Source organism: Erithacus rubecula, assembly GCF_903797595.1.
Source record: "Erithacus rubecula genome assembly, chromosome: 18".
NCBI lineage: Eukaryota > Metazoa > Chordata > Aves > Passeriformes > Muscicapidae > Erithacus > Erithacus rubecula.
In genome coordinates this window covers 8811180-8826839 of record NC_136670.1, presented here as the reverse complement: position 1 = coordinate 8826839, position 15660 = coordinate 8811180, and the positions used below count along the sequence as shown (strand labels likewise).

The following is a 15660-nucleotide window of genomic DNA, read 5'->3' as shown; positions in this document are numbered from 1 at the left end:
GCTGCTAAGAAAGCTGTTGCTGCTGCAAGCTGGGTCAAGGGATGCAAGCTGGGGAAGGGCTGAGTGCTGGCTGACACTGTGAATATGGGCTCCTGACCCTCCTCCTTCCTCCTTCTGCCATCCCAGGTGCTCCTCTGCCCATCCTCACCATCCTCTCTAAGTGAGACTACACAGCCCCCAGCCAACCCAGCCCCTCTCAGTAACAGACACACACACACACAGCTCCACACTTTTTGGGTTGGTCAGTTTGTTTTGGTTTTGTTTTGGGGACGGGGGGGTTTGTCTGGTTTTGGTTTGGGGTTTTTTTGGTTTTTTTTTTTCCCACGGTGGATGTTGTACCAGTTTTATTGGTAAAATTAACATGAAGCCTCACAAACGCTGGAACATGCTTTTCCTTTTAAAGAATTTCCACTGGACCTTAATGGTGAGCATCCAGTCGTTGACATATAAACTCTTACAAGCTGATGTGCACACGTGCGCCCGGGGGAGACGGTGGCAGCGTCCTGGTGCCAGGGATGGTTTCTGCGTGATGCACTGGGAGCCCACGATTCATTTGCCAGCCTTCTGGGCCTTCTGGGCAGACTTGGTGACTTTCCCAGCCCCACCACTCTTCTTCTCCACGTTCTTGATGACGCCCACGGCCACGGTCTGCCGCATGTCACGGACAGCGAAGCGGCCTGAGGGGCAGAGAGGGGAGGAGTGCCAGTGGGACATGGTGCCATGTGTGATCCCTGCCCTTGGAGCAGGGTCCTGCAGGGACAAGCCCTGAGCTATCAACCCTTGCTAGTCCTGATGCTCCCATCTATTTTAATTGCTGGTTTTTAAACTTAAAACCCATCTCTTCTCTGCAAGCACTACCAAAGCTTCCAGATGTGCAACATCAGCCTGGCCTAGCAGAAGGTGTGTCTGCCCATGGCAGGGGAGTGGAACAAGATCACCTTTAATGTCACTTCCATTCCAAACCATCCTAGAGCTCAGGCATGGCACTTCCCTGCATTAAATGGTGACCTCCACTGAGCAAACATCCCTCTTTCTTCTCCTGACCTTCTTTTAGGGCAGAGAGAAGAAAACTGGAAATTGTTTCTGTGTTCAAAATCTATCACCCTTTAGTAACCATAAAGGAAAGATGTTGTTGGTCCCAGAGGGGAAACCCAGCCTTTGGAAACCCATCATGGCAGCACATGTGGAAGCAAAAAACACCCTCAGCTCCCTCCCCATCCAGCTGGGAGAAGCTCAGCAGGTCTGGGGTGAGCTCTGCACCCCCAGAGCCCCCAGGCTCCTCCACAGCAGACCTCCAAAGAGCCATTCCCTTACCAAGGGGCGGGTACTGGGAGAAGCTCTCCACACACATGGGCTTGCCAGGGATCATCTCCACGATGGCTGCATCCCCCGACTTCAGGGACTTGGGGTTGTCCTCCAGCTTCTTGCCGGAGCGCCGGTCGATCTTCTCCTTGAGCTCGGCGAACTTGCAGGCGATGTGTGCGGTGTGGCAGTCGATGACGGGCGAGTAGCCGGCGCTGATCTGGCCAGGGTGGTTCAGGATGATCACCTGGGGGACAGAGCAGTGTCACGGCATGGCTGGGAGCTGGGGGCTGGTGGCACACGGGGCGTGGCGAGCCCCTCTCACCTGAGACGTGAACTGCGCCGCCTCCTGCGGCGGGTCGGACTTGCTGTCCCCGCAGACGTTCCCGCGGCGGATGTCCTTCACGGACACGTTCTTCACGTTGAAGCCGACGTTGTCGCCGGGCAGAGCCTCGCTCAGCGCCTCGTGGTGCATCTCCACGGATTTCACCTCGGTGGTGATGTTCACAGGGGCGAAGGTGACCACCATGCCAGGCCGCAGGATTCCGGTCTCCACTCGGCCCACGGGGACTGTGCCAATCCCTGTGGAGACAAGGACGGAGTGCAGCAGAATTCAATCTGCTTGCTGTGGCTCTGGGCCAGAACCTGGATTCAGCAAAAGCAAGATTTCTCCAGTGGTGGTCACTTAAGAACATGTTTGCTCCTTGACCAAAACCCTCGAGTTTTCAGCAGATCAACACCAGGATCTTGAAAATCACTATGAGTCCATCCTTCCTACTCAAAGTTTTGTAAAAAAGAAGTAAGCCATAGTCAAAAAGTCCTGAGCAATCTGCATGCCCCAGAAGTTCTTCTCCTGGAGCAGCTGTGGCATGTCCTGCATGGAGGAGTGGACAGCCCAGCATGTGTGCAACAACACTGTCCACATCCCTGATGGCCACACCACCAGCTGTGACAGAGAATGAGGGTGGCTCACTAAATGGCTGGGATCTTTCACACCCTGTGTCACCAGGAGACTGTGGGAAAATTCCCCTTTGGAGACAGGTGAAGAATGATTGAGAGAAACAACACTGAAAAGAGGTTGAAGAGGTTGGCTGGACCCATCTCCACAACCACCCTGCTCTCCACCTCCCCTCTTCCCATGTGTCTCTCCTCCCCAAGGACTTGCCTCTCAGTAAAACCAGATCCCTTTGCCTCAGCTGAGTTGAGGAGGTCAGAGACCTGCTCACCACCTTTCAACTCCACTGCAAACAGCAGCAGCCTGCATTAAAAACCCAGCTAAATCCCATGTTCAACCCCTGCAGTGCATGTGTCCTTGGAAAAGGGTGGGAAAGGGCTGGAAAAGGCTGTGCCTGCCTGATCCAGCAGCCAGGGAGTCAGCAGTGCTGTCCACTCATGCCAGCAGGTCAGAGAGCTCATGGGGTATTTATAGCTGGGCAAAGTGTCCCATCACCTCTGCAGAGGGAAGGGGACAGGCGTCAGCCACGTGGCTGGCACAGCTCGGCAGGAGGAGGTGCTGATGATGGACACCAGCATTTGGGAAGCTTGGGCAGGTCTCAGCCAAGCTGCACCAGCTTCAGTGGCCCTCCCTGCTGGTCTTGTCCCTCAGCTGGGTCATAGATTGTTTTCTGATGCCTCCAACTTGCCTGGCTAGCCATGACCTCTGGGACACACCAATTTGCAGCCATTTTGGCATCATGTGTTCCCTGAGGACAGCTCACAAACCTGCTGCTCCTCCCTGGTCCCTGGTCACCTTTGGGCACGTCCACCTCCACCCCAAACAGCCCAAGCTTAAATGGGACCTTTGCCAAGGAGCTACCACCCTTTTCTCCAACATTATCTGGTTTGAAGAGTCAAATCCCTCCAGTTTCCCAACATCTGAAATGTCATTCCCATATTTCTATGAAATGAGGACTCCAGTTAAGGCAGAGGAGTGGCAAAGCTCACCTCCAATCTTGTAGACATCCTGGAGGGGCAGGCGCAGGGGTTTGTCTGTGGGGCGGGTGGGGGGCAGGATGGTGTCCAGGGCCTCCAGCAGGGACACCCCGCTGGCATTGCCTTCCTTGCGCTCCACCTTCCAGCCTTTGAACCAAGGCATCTGCAAGACAGCAGCAACACAACCATAGAACCACTGCATGCTTTGGGCTGGGTGAGACCTTAAAGACCATCTTGTTCCACCCCTCTGCCATGGGCAGGAATGCCTTCCATGAGACCAGATTGCTCCAAGGCCTTGAACACTTCCAACATGCACTGAGGTGCCTGTCCTCAGCATCCAGAAGGAAACCCAGGGGCATGTCCCAGCAGGACATGCCATGTCCTGGCTTTACCAGGGGGTTGGGGAGCTCCTTCCACTCCACCATCCCTGCAGGTTCCCCTTTGCTCAGTCTCTCTCTCTCTCTCTCTTCTAGAAACGAGCAAGACATCCATTACCAGGAGAAAAAGGATGGGAGTGGTTAAAGCCAGCAAACTCACAGTCCCCATTTCCAACACCACCCTACAGGCACTGCACCAGCTGCCTGGATCCCACCCTCCATGAATGCTGCCTCCAGCACAGGGACCAGAGGGCCTGCAGTCAAGTCCCAGCCACAAAGTGCTCAGCTTTCAGTCCTGGGGTCTAAGCTTCTCCAAGGTGAGCCCCAGAGAGATGCTTCTGCCCACTCTCTCCTGCTATCACCCCTCCAGGGTCTGGATTCTAAACCCTGGCTTGGGAGGATGCTGGAAATCCAGCTGCCAAGAGACAGGATGGCTTTTCACATATGTTCCCTTTTCCTGCCTTGAAGTGTTTTTTGAAATTAAAAATTCCCAAGAGAAGAGGCAGAGAGGGGTGGAAATGTGCTCAGGTACCATAGCTAAATGCAGGGAACTGCAGTGCTTTATTGGGGTGATGCTGTACACCTGGCTGTTGTAGCAACACCTGGAGTTTGCTGGTAAGAAAAAAAATTAGTCCTGGGTGTGAGACAACCATAATACAACGAGCAGAGATCAGTCTGCAAGGCCATTCCCCTGCCTCTGCACAGGGAGGCTTAGACAGTATTTTCCCATTCTAATACCAAATGCTTCTTGTTTGTTTCAAATCCATCACACACTTTGTGCATGTGGCTTTTTTTCCCCTTAGCACCAACACCAGTGGCTCAGTGCAGTGGGCATGGGGGGGCTGGGGTGAAGCAGGACCCCCAAAGTGCCCCCAGATTCACAGCCATGCTGCCAGGGCTGGTTTCCTGTCCATCAATCTGCACCAGCTTTGGCAAGGAGAGAGGGATGCAGCCAGGGAACTCAGCTTGCATCCAGAGCATTCAGGTCAGCCTCCTTCAGAGGGTCACATCTGACATCACTTGTCTTTGCTGGTGGCAGTGGCAGGAGGAGCCTGGGGACACTTTTGCAGTGGGTTCTTCCCAGGGCACTGCAGCTCTCACTGTGCAGCCAGACCCAGAGCCAGGCAACAGCTTGGCAAAATGAAAACTGCATCCAGGCAGTGAGGGAGCCTCGTGTGATGTGCAGGATGACTCAGACCTCCCCCCATTCTGCTGTCACATGGCCCAAATGCCAGGCAGGGACCTGTGCCAGCAAATGCCTGGTGGCCACCTGCCCACAGGCTCTGCTCTCGAGGATGATGGCCACCAAGCTCCTGTCCCTCTGCCCCACACAGCTCTGGCACACAGGAGAATAACAACCTCTGCCCACGACACCTGGCTGCCACCTGACACCATCCCTGTCTCCAGGGCACTTCTGACATGCCAAGAATCAGGTAAAGATGAACTTAGACACCATCTGGGAACAAATCTCTACAAAACCTCAGCATGGCCTCAGGGTGAAAAGTGTCTGCAAAACCTGGTATGTGCTGCCTCCTATGGCCATTCAAATAAAACCTCTGTCGTGTATTCCCCATATCTGCTCCCCAAAGAGCAATTCCTAGTCTACCACTCCTATGGCAAAAGCAGGATCTGACCAAATCCTTCAGACAGGCAGGCTCCAGCTCCCCAGAATAACAGCTGAGCTCCAGCTCTTTTGCACACAGAGATTATTTTACAGAGCAGTCACCTCTCCCTGATTTTGCTCAGCCCATGAGCACCTGAACATCCCCACACACCTGTGTTGAGGCTGCAGTCCCAGGCAGCCACAGAGGCTGGGTGTGTTTGGGTTGCAGCATCCCATGGGGTGAGAGTCTCCCAAACCACATGGAATGGCCCCATCCTGCCAGCTGGAGCAGCACAAAGCTGCTTCAGAGAACACCCCATTTCCCAAAAAGCTCTCAAATGCCAAACTTTGATGGAAGCACAGCCCAGCTGTCATTTTTTGCAATTGGCCCTGGGATTCTGTGCAACAGGGATGTGGGCTGGAGTCTCCCACACAAAGCCAGTTCCAGGCTGATGTACCACCACCCTCCCCTTGCTCAGAGGCAACAGGAGTTGCAGGGACATTGTGGCTCTAATCCCCACTTTCTGATAAGTCCCCTGACACACAGACAAGTCACTTGACTGCCTTGTGCTTCAGTGAAACCTGTCCAGAAATTACAAGTGAAAATAATCAGAGCTTTTTCAGGCAAGGAAAGAGAGAAGAGACATCTACACCAGGTTCCTGCTTAAGCTTTCCCAGAGGTGGTGCAATATGAGGAGAAGCAGTCTGTCCCTCAGCTCTCTACAGCAGAGCTCATCTGTTCCAGGCCAGGCCAGGTTTTCTTCCCAGTTCCCTAGCTCGGCAGAGCCCAGGAGCCTCCTTAGGACAAAGGAGAGTTGTTTCACCTCCTGCCTTCTCCCAGGCAGCCCATCACACTGGGAGACTGCCCTGAGACCCCTCTGGAGGAAGGGGGCCACAAAGCCCCTCCTGCTCCGTGCCTCCCCTCTGCTGCCTATTTATAGGAGAATTGTTCAGGATCATCTTCCCAGCCCAGCAGCTGCTGACATTTGGAGCCTGCCTGATTTGAGGCACCCAGGAACCATGGGGCTGGGTTTGGCTTGGCCGTGGCTGACCTTTATCCCAGCTCTGCTCCTCAGGGAACAGGAATCTCCCAAGCACCCCAATAATTCCTTCCTTCCAAGCCATCCCAAGTGAGCTGCCTTTCCTGTGCAGGGCAGGAGCTGTGTTGCACAACTGTGTGAGTTTGCATTGCAGCACTCTCCTTACTCAGTCTGTGATCCCTGACCTCCCTCTGTTGCTGCTGGACTCATGGATTGCCTCCCTCATCCCAGAGCCCTGCCCTAATCCACAATGATGTCCTGAAGTCCCCCTAAGCATCAAATTTCACACTGGTTTCACAAGAGATTCCTGGGGTGTCTGTTCTCAGCAACTTGCTCAAGGTCACACAGAAGTCACCAGGAGAGCAGGGATCTTCCTCTAGCCAGAATTCTCCAGCTCATAATTTTTTTTAAAAACTAACCCTGAGGTTAAAACAACAAAACCAGTGTCAGAATAATAAGTGTTATGGGCAGCCTGTCTGCCAAAACCCTCCATCCTTCTTGAGCTCTTCCTTCTGTTGTATGAATTGATGGCATGGGCCCACCCAGAGCAGCCTGCCTTTGTCTCCCCACCATCCCAAAGGTGCCACCTCAAAGGGGTGCTTAGGGAACTGTGGTTTAACATGGGAAACCTGGTACTTCCTGGAGAAAACATCACCTTTAGGAGTGAGATTCCAGCACTGGAAGTGGAGGTTTGGCCAGTGCAGTGACACAGAGCATCCATGGGAAAGGGCACCTGAGACCCAGCACGAGGGAAGCTGGCTGCACTGTGGGAGCTGCTCCAAGCCTGACCCCAGATTCTGTTATTCTCCCCAGAAAACAATGCCCTAAAAACACACGCCCTGCTCCTGCTGAGAGTGACAATTGCTGCTCTAATGCCACCATCAGCTCTGAAAAGGCAAAAACCTCAAATCCTGGCCTGGAAGCAAAGCCAGACAGACCATCCCCTGAAGATGCTCATGTTTAGCTGCTGGGATGCCTGGCCTGGGCACAGCCATGAGCAGTGACCCCATTCATCCTGCCTGGAGCCCAGCAGGGCTCCCTGACACGGGGAGCACAGGCAGGTGCTCAGCAGGTGCTGGAAATGTCTGCAGAGCTCCGACTCCATCTTCAGCCCTGGTCAGGATCCTCAGGGTGGGGGGAGAAGTGCAACACAAGGCACACTTACATTGGGAGAGGGCTCCAGCATGTTGTCCCCGTGCCAGCCCGAGATGGGCACGAAGGGAACTGTGGCAGGGTTGTAGCCGATCTTCTTGATGTAGGCGCTGACCTCCTTGACGATCTCGTCGTAGCGCTTCTCGCTGTAGGGCGGCTCTGTGGAGTCCATCTTGTTGATGCCCACGATGAGCTGCTTCACCCCCAGGGTGTAGGCCAGCAGGGCGTGCTCGCGGGTCTGCCCGTTCTTGGAGATGCCGGCCTCAAACTCGCCCACGCCGGCAGCCACGATCAGCACGGCACAGTCAGCCTGGGGACAGAGCAGAGCCATTGCTGCACGCCCTGCTGCCACCCTGAGGGCTTTGAGGGAGCCACGGATGACTCCCTGACAGCTGCTACCCACAGTGATGCTCATCTGCCTTAAAACTGAGCCAGCTGTGCTGTTTCAGATTTGCTGACCCCACATGGGTCTGCACTGTGGGTGGGACACCAGTGTGGATCCCTCCTGGATGCAGGACTCTGACCAGGACCTCATCTTGATCATCTACAGACAAGGTTTTATTTAAAACTCTACTGAAGTCTTGCAAAAAACCCTCCCTGGGTGGTGGGTGTGACTCCAGGCATGGAAACCGTTCCCAGATTAGTTTTGTACCAAAACACAGCAGAAGCTGCCTGGGTTTGGCAGAAAGCCATTCCCAGTCCAACTGGAACCTCAATGGAAATCTCACTGGGCATGTATTGGGGTCACCCAGCAACCACCACTCACAGGGAGATGCAGGAATATCCCACAATACAAACCCACCCTACTCAGGAAGGGTAGGCCATTGGGTTTGGCAATATAATGTGGGACAAAGACAGCAGCTTTGATAAAAAGGAAGGAGAAAAATCTGTGGAGCCTTCTTCATCTAATAAATCCTAGTGGATTGTTGGAAGTTTATTGTATATCTTATCTGGCTGAGGCTAAAATAGTATGGAGTTGCCCTTACATAAAATCCTGTAGCTCACAGCATCCCGGATCCTAGGCAGGACAAATTCATCCCACCTTCTCATGTGGGTGGAAATGGGGTGGAGAAACCACCTCTTTGTGCCCCAAAGTCACCCTTTCTCCCAGACACCCAGGGAGGTGCAGGGTGCTGGGGGCCCTGGTGCCACTCAGTCCCTTGGGTGGACCCTGCTGAACATTCCTCTCTCAACTCCCACCTCCAAAAGCACCTGCACCACCCTGAGCTCGTGCACGAGCCCCCTCCAGCAGCCCCCCTTCCCCTGGGCCCATCTCTCACCTGGGAGGTGCCAGTGATCATGTTCTTGATGAAGTCCCTGTGGCCAGGGGCGTCGATGATGGTGATGTAGTACTTGGTGGTCTCAAACTTCCACAGCGAGATGTCGATGGTGATGCCACGCTCACGCTCAGCCTTCAGCTTGTCCAGCACCCAGGCGTATTTGAAGGACCCCTTCCCCATCTGGCCAACACACAGGCAAGAAGGAGTGAGAAACCCAAGCTCCCACCCTCCAGGGCACTTCCCAAGCTCACACTGCAAACATTTAAAGGTAAAATTCCCTAAATTCAGTGAGAGCTGGGGTCTATTTACTAATTAATGCAGGTGAAAGGAGATATTTCTCTAAACATGTTCCTCAAAATGCAGGAGAGGCTGGAAGAAGAGCCATGAAGGGAATTTGTGAGTGGGGCTGGGTGGGCAGACCTGGAGGCAGCAACTCATGAGGTCTCCCCCATGAAACACCATGGTCCTGCAGGCTTTCCTGCTTGGAAATCCTGTACAGAAAATTGGAAAGCTGCTTCTTGCCACACTAAATGTCTCTGACAGGATATTTGTATACTTATCCCATTCCCTAATGCTAATGGAGTTATTGAAAAATGTCTGTTTATGAGATTTATTTTATGTTCCATGGTTTCACAGAGATGCACGCACAGGGACATGGTCTAGTGGGCTTGGCAGTGCTGGTTGGATTCAATAATCCTAGAGAGCTTTTCCAACCTAAATGATTCTCTGAGTCTGTAATTTTAATCCATGACTCAGACCTGTGAGGCAGCTGATTAGTGGGAAAGGGCATGGCTCCATAAGTGAGCATGAAGCTGGCAGGGGTGGAATGGGTTAAAAGAAAATGAAATGAGAAATGGTTGCTACGAGCAGAAAAGAAATTGATTGATTTTTGCCACAGAGAGTGCAAATTCACAGGAAAAGCTACTGTGAGCTGCAGCCAGACCAACTGTTGTTGCCAAATGGCCAAAATCTCAGCCAACATTGTAATGCAGGAAATCACGCTGGGGGAGATTAGCTCCAGTAAATCTTCCTGCCCTGTGATAAAGCACATTCCTTGGTAAAACCAGAGTGGCACTTCTGAAGGGCCTTCTCCTTTGGGTTGGAGCCCTTTGACATCACTGCACCAGGGAGAGCTGGATTTCCCCCCAGTGTGGGGGTTGTGCTCCCAGTTTGAACTGGGATCCTGCCAAGGGGCAGATGGGGCAGGACAAGCCCCCCCTTGCTGACCACACTGTGTGTGGGGCAGTCAGGGGAGCCTGGCCAAAGCAAGGGGTTAAAATGAGCTGCAGCCAGCAGCTCTTGGCCTCACATACAATGGGGTTTTAAGGTAGAGAAAATAATTGAGGTCATTTACAGATGATTTAATGGTCTCCTATTGCTATGCAAGGTCAGATCTGTGATAGCCTGCTCCCATCCATCCATCCATCCATCCATCCATCCATCCATCCATCCATCCATCCATCCATCCATCCATCCATCCATCCCTCTGTTCCCTGCAATCACAGTTTCTTCTGGCCATTATCAGTCTCTGGTCAGAGGGAAGCACTTCCACACTCCAGGGATGAGCCTCCCCAGGAAAGAGAGCACAGCATCACATCCAAACCTGCCCTGCCCACACCATGCCTGGGGGCTGGTCTGCTCTGTCTCCCACACCCCAGCCCAGCTCCCAGCCAGCACAAGGAATTAATGGTGACATCCTGTTTCATAACAGCTGAGTGCTGCGATGACTTTGCAGCTTGCTTCGGAGGATTATGGGCAAAATCCTAAACCCAGGGGCAAGATTTCCCCTCCTCAGAGGGGACACCAGGTCGAGCAGGTGATGCATTGTCTCCTCTGGGAAGCTGTGAGCACTCACTGGGATGGAAAAATCCAGAATCGAGTCTCTGCTTCTGAGCATCTTCCTGACACTGTGTTTAGCAAGGAGGTAGAGCAGGAGCTTGGAGGATTTTAGAATCACAAAATGGTTTGGGTTGGAAAAGACCTCAAAGCTCATCTCATTCTGCCATGAACAGGAGCATCTTCTACTAGACCAGGTTTCTCCAAATTCCATCCAGCTTGGCCTTGAGCACTTCCAGGGAAGGGGCCAGGTTAACCCTTTCCAGCACGCACATCAAACTCCCCCTTCCAGGGAACAGGGAGGAGTCATCAGAGTGTGCTCATTTACTGCTGGAAATGGAGATACAGCAGGGAATAGTGCATTTGTGCCCTGCATTAATAATGGGCTCTTCTTGGGCAGGAGGTCAATCAGCACACCCCACAGCCTCTCCCCCATCAGCAGCACATCCCAAAGCCTTTCAACATCCCTTCTGGATGGAGAAACTGAGGCACAGAGTGGACCCCTGGCTCTCCCACAGCAGCTGAGTGGGAATCAGCACCTTCTTGCCATCAGCCATGTCCACACACACCCCCAGCTGCCCATCACGTGTGAGACCCCCCCAGAGCTCACCATCACACGTAATGTGAAGACAAATGAGATCTTTTATTTAGCAAACAGTTTCCCTCCTTTCACGGGGTGTATTCAGTTACCCAGAGCTGGTGTTGAAAAACCCAGGGTATTATCTAGCTCTGCACAATACCTTCCCTGTTCAGTGCCAGAAATAGCCTGAATTCCCTGATCGAACCCCAGCGGAGGGACAGCTTTCTATTTGGAGGCCACACATACAGATTATTTAATTTTTTTAAAAACAGAACAACTCCTCTTTCAGAGATACTGTTACCTCTGCCCTTGAACCAAAATGAAAAAGGGAGAAATCTCTTTTCTCTTCAATAAAATAACAGACCCTAGGTTTTTTGTTGGCCTTTTGGGTGCACGCAGGCCTCCATTTCCTGTGAATGCCACCTAATGGAAGCAAACCCTTCCCCAGCCCTGCATCAGAAAATGGAGTCTGTAAGCTCAGTCAATAGGCTATTAATAGCAGCCTCCAGTGCCCGCAGATCCTGGCAAGTCAGTGAAAGTGTCTGTTCAATTAAAATCACTGCAATCGCATCGACGACAACCTTATCATGCCTTATCTGATCTTATAGGAAAAGGGGGGGGATTTATGGAAGGATATCAGCAATCATTTTAAACCAGGGGAGAGGGATCATTTTGTATGAAGGACGAGGTTTTTTGGCTTAAGGATGAGAAAAAAAGGTTGAAAGTGAGGCAGGAAAATAAGGGATTTAGCTCAAATGTTGTTGGCAAATTAAAAAGGTTAAGACAGACAGCAAAATGTGAAATCAAAAGTGGCAGCTCTGTAAAAATTTTTTTTGCTGTTGGTATTTTTTTTGCTTGTCAATAAAATGTGAAATCTTGACCAGGAAAAATAAATAAAATAAAAAATAAAGAAAAAAAAAAAAAAAGAAAGAAAGAAAAAAAAAAAAAAAGGGATATCTGCATTCCCGGAGCGATGACGACAAGCCATCTCTGAGTGACAGGAGCTGCCCTATGGATAACACAGCCAGGCTGTTCCCAGCTCACCCACCTCTCTAGAATTTACCATCATTAATTTCTCAGGACTCCCAACTGACATTTTTCTTCCCAAGATTGTTTCTTCCTCTTTAATCTTGGGGTTTGCCACATTACAGATGGTGCTTTGCTGTGTGGCAGCTTCTGAATGCGTGCACGATAAAATTGTTATAAATGCCACCATTGCAAGGATCAAACAAAAGAATTTAACTCAAATCCTCAGATTTCCAGCCAGTTTTCTGTATCACAGGCTGCCACTCTCACTACAACCAGACCACCTGCCTGAGGAAAACAGGAATGAGGCTTTTCAACTGGATCAAATGAATGGTCCAGCTGATGCTGCATCTTGTCCCCAGCAGGCACTGGAAACTGATGCTTCAGAGTGAAATTCAGGCAGCCCTGACCTATGCAGTGAGGGATTATCAGGTTTTCCCCCTCACACACCATATTTAGAAGGAATTTCATGCCTTGAAATGGTTTGTGGCTTTCCCAGAATCCCGGTGCTTACTGTTCCCTAACCCATCATGCAGACCTCGCCGTGCCCCTGCCCTCATTAGCAGCCGGCAGCAGGGAGTCCCCCAGCTCCGGAAAAGAGGGTGGCGAGCGCCCAAATGGCCTATTTTCCCAAGGCCAGAGGAGTCGGGAAGACCCAGGGGTGCAGAGGGAGAAAAATAGGTGGGAACAAAGGGAGGAATTGAAGGTAAGAGAAGGGCAGCCCCATCGGAAGGGGAGTATTGGGATGCTGGCGGGGATGAGCGCGGAGCATCCCCGCGGGTGGGAATGCGGGTGGGGGCGGGCGGAGGGGCGGGCTCCTCACCTCGGCAGCCTCCTTCTCGAATTTCTCAATGGTCCGTTTGTCGATGCCCCCGCATTTGTAGATGAGGTGCCCGGTGGTGGTGGATTTCCCAGAGTCCACATGCCCGATGACCACGATGTTGATGTGCGTCTTCTCCTTCCCCATGCTGCTGGGCTACGCGGGGCTGGCCGGGCCGGTGGGAACGCTGCTGCCTTTTGGGGGAGGCTGAGGGGGAAGAGCCAGGCGTGTAAAAAAGAGGCCCCCTTTGTGCCAGCCCCCCCTCCCAGCCCTTCGGGAAACGCTGTCCTTCCCTCGCCCCACCTTCCCGCTGGACCACGCACCCGGGGGTGCCCGGCCCGTCTGGCAGCTCTGTCCGCGCTGGGTCAGAGCCAGCCCAGCCGGGCTATTTCGGGCTGACACGTCCAGCCTCCAAGTCTCAGCAAGATGCCGTGTTTTTCGGCATCTTGCCCTCCACCGCCCTCTCGGAGACCCCCATTTCCCAGGGCTGCGTCATCGATGCTCCGAAGGTGCCCTTCCCTCCCTGGAAAACCCTCCCCGCGACTCAGGGCTGCTCCCGCTGCCTTCTCGCTCTTTCCAAACCCGAGGGCATCTCCTCCATGGCGTGGGTGCCCTGGGAGGAGCCGAGGGTGCCCTCACCACTCCCCAGCTGGGCACAGTCCAGGTGACAACAGAGTGTCTGCAAAAGGGGGGGGGGGGGGGACAAAAATAGCCCTCGCCTGCTCCCCCGAGCAGGGCTGCGAACAGCGGCGCTCCTCTAAGCCTGCATTTGGGGGGTTTATTATAATTTGTTGCCATGAAACTGGATGGAACAGAGAGAGGAGGCTGAAAACGCAAACGGATATAGCCGGGGAGCTGTCCTGGCATCTCCCGGCGTTGCCATGGCTCTGCAGCTGCACACAAACCGGGCACAATTAGGAGCTTTAATCTGACGTCTAATAAAATCCAATTTCACGAATCTGCCCATAGAAGTAAAGGAGGTCAGGAGGAGTTTGTTGCTCTAATAGCGATTCAGTCATGCGGGTGATAACATTCCCAGCCAGAAGGTTCCCTGGGCAGCGGGAGCGCGGCTGTCCCGTCCCTCCTGCCCTTGAGCCCGGCCAGCCCGGATCTGGCCATTTTGTGGCTGCGCTGCGATGCCCGGAGCTCACAGCCCTGGTGCGGGTCCCTCTGTCCCTGCAGACCCCTGGCACACGGGGGGAGATGCAGGATCGCTTTGGGAATTGGGGATTTTTTTTTAATTCCTTCCCCAAGGAGCTAAAGGCATCCCTGCCCATGGCAGGGGGGTCGGAACGTGATGATCTTTAAGGTCCTTCCAACCCAAATCATTCGCGAATTCTATGATTCTAAAGGCAGGCTGGGGGGAGGGGGGAGCTCGGGGGATTATCAGTTTTTCCTCCTCATGCACAACACTCAGAAGGATTTTCACTTCCCGAAGCACCACGGCTTGCGTGTTATTTCCCACCTGCGCCTAGACGCACCTGCGGGATGAAGGAATGGTCCAGCCCCATCCCTTCCCTCCTGGGGTACCCCCACCGCAGGGGCTGACAGCACCCACACACGGGGGGGGAGACACTGACCCCCCTGGGGCAGGACAACCCCCGCAGCCCCGCTGTCCCCCCCATCCCGCCGGGGTCCCGCAGCTCTTACCGGGGCGGCGGTCGGGGCGGCCAGAGGCTGCCGGCTTGGGCTCCGCCGGCTTTATCTCCGCGGGAGGGGCCCACCTATCGACGGCGGCAGCGCAATGCAGCGGCCCCCCCGCACTACGGCAATGCGGTACCGGCGGGGGAGGAGGAGGAGGAGGAGGAGGAGGCGCGGGGGGGACGGGGGGAGGAGGAGGAGGACGAGGAGGAGGAGGAGAAGGAGGGAGAGAAGGGGGACTGGGAGGGAATGTGTGAGGAGGTGGAAGGATGGGAGATAAAGGGATGGGAGGAAGAAGATGGAGGGATGGGAAAAATGGAGATGTGGGGAGAGATGGAGGGGTGGGAGATGGAGGGATGGGAAGGTGAAAGGATGGAAGGATGAAGTCAGAGGGAGATGGCAAGGTGGAAGATGGAGGGATGGGAGGAAGGTGGAAGGATAAAAGATGGAGAGACAGGAGACATGGAAGATGAGAAGGAGGTGGAGAGATGACAGAACGATGGAAGGATGGAGAAAATGGAGGAGAAATGGAGGGGTGGAAAATGGAGGGATGGGAAGATGGAGAGATAGAAGACTGAAATCAGAGGGAAACAGCAGGATGGAAGGTAGAGTGATGCAGGAAAGATGGCAGGATAAAAGATGGAGAAATAGGTGAGAAGAAGATGAAGAGATGGAGGAGATGGAGAGACTAGAGATACAGGGATGGGGAAAAGACAGGCAGATAGAGGGAAGGGATTTTTAGAAGACAGGGGAAATGATGGAAGTGCTGGCCCAGGGGGACTTGTGGACTCCCTGTGGCAGCCTGGGAGTGAAGGGCTGGGCTGGGCTTGGAGGGGACCACCAAATGCCACATGCCTTGCTCTGGCCCCAGTGGGGGTGCAGAAGGAGCTGGGAGGAGAGAGATCCCTGCAGGGCACAAAAACCACCCTGGGCAGACCTAAGGGCACTGCCCCACATCTCTGCCTCACTGGGACCCCATAAGCAAGTGACAAAGCAAGGGACAAACAGAACAAAACAGATCACTGCACCTGCAACACATGGGAGCTGCTCAAGAATTTGTGACTTAACAAC

At 53.4% G+C, this 15660-nt stretch overlaps 1 protein-coding gene across 3 annotated transcripts; it reads right to left on the bottom strand.

Moving 5' to 3' along the window:
• Nucleotides 1-374: 374 nt before the first annotated feature.
• Nucleotides 375-15293, bottom strand: EEF1A2 (eukaryotic translation elongation factor 1 alpha 2). Of its 3 annotated transcripts, none has more exons than XM_079321504.1 (8): nt 14599-15293; nt 12952-13155; nt 8687-8866; nt 7420-7716; nt 3247-3397; nt 1628-1884; nt 1315-1549; nt 375-677 (listed from the first exon to the last, which is right to left on the bottom strand). In XM_079321504.1, the coding sequence occupies exons 2-8, from the start codon at nt 13093-13095 to the stop codon at nt 550-552; spliced, it is 1392 nt and encodes a 463-aa protein (XP_079177630.1). In that variant the 5' UTR covers nt 13096-13155; nt 14599-15293; the 3' UTR covers nt 375-549. The 3 variants fall into 3 exon arrangements, with proteins under 3 accessions (XP_079177630.1, XP_079177632.1, XP_079177631.1); XM_079321506.1 differs by lacking the exon at nt 14599-15293 and adding an exon at nt 13252-13752; XM_079321505.1 differs by lacking the exon at nt 14599-15293 and adding an exon at nt 13272-13293.
• Nucleotides 15294-15660: the final 367 nt, after the last annotated feature.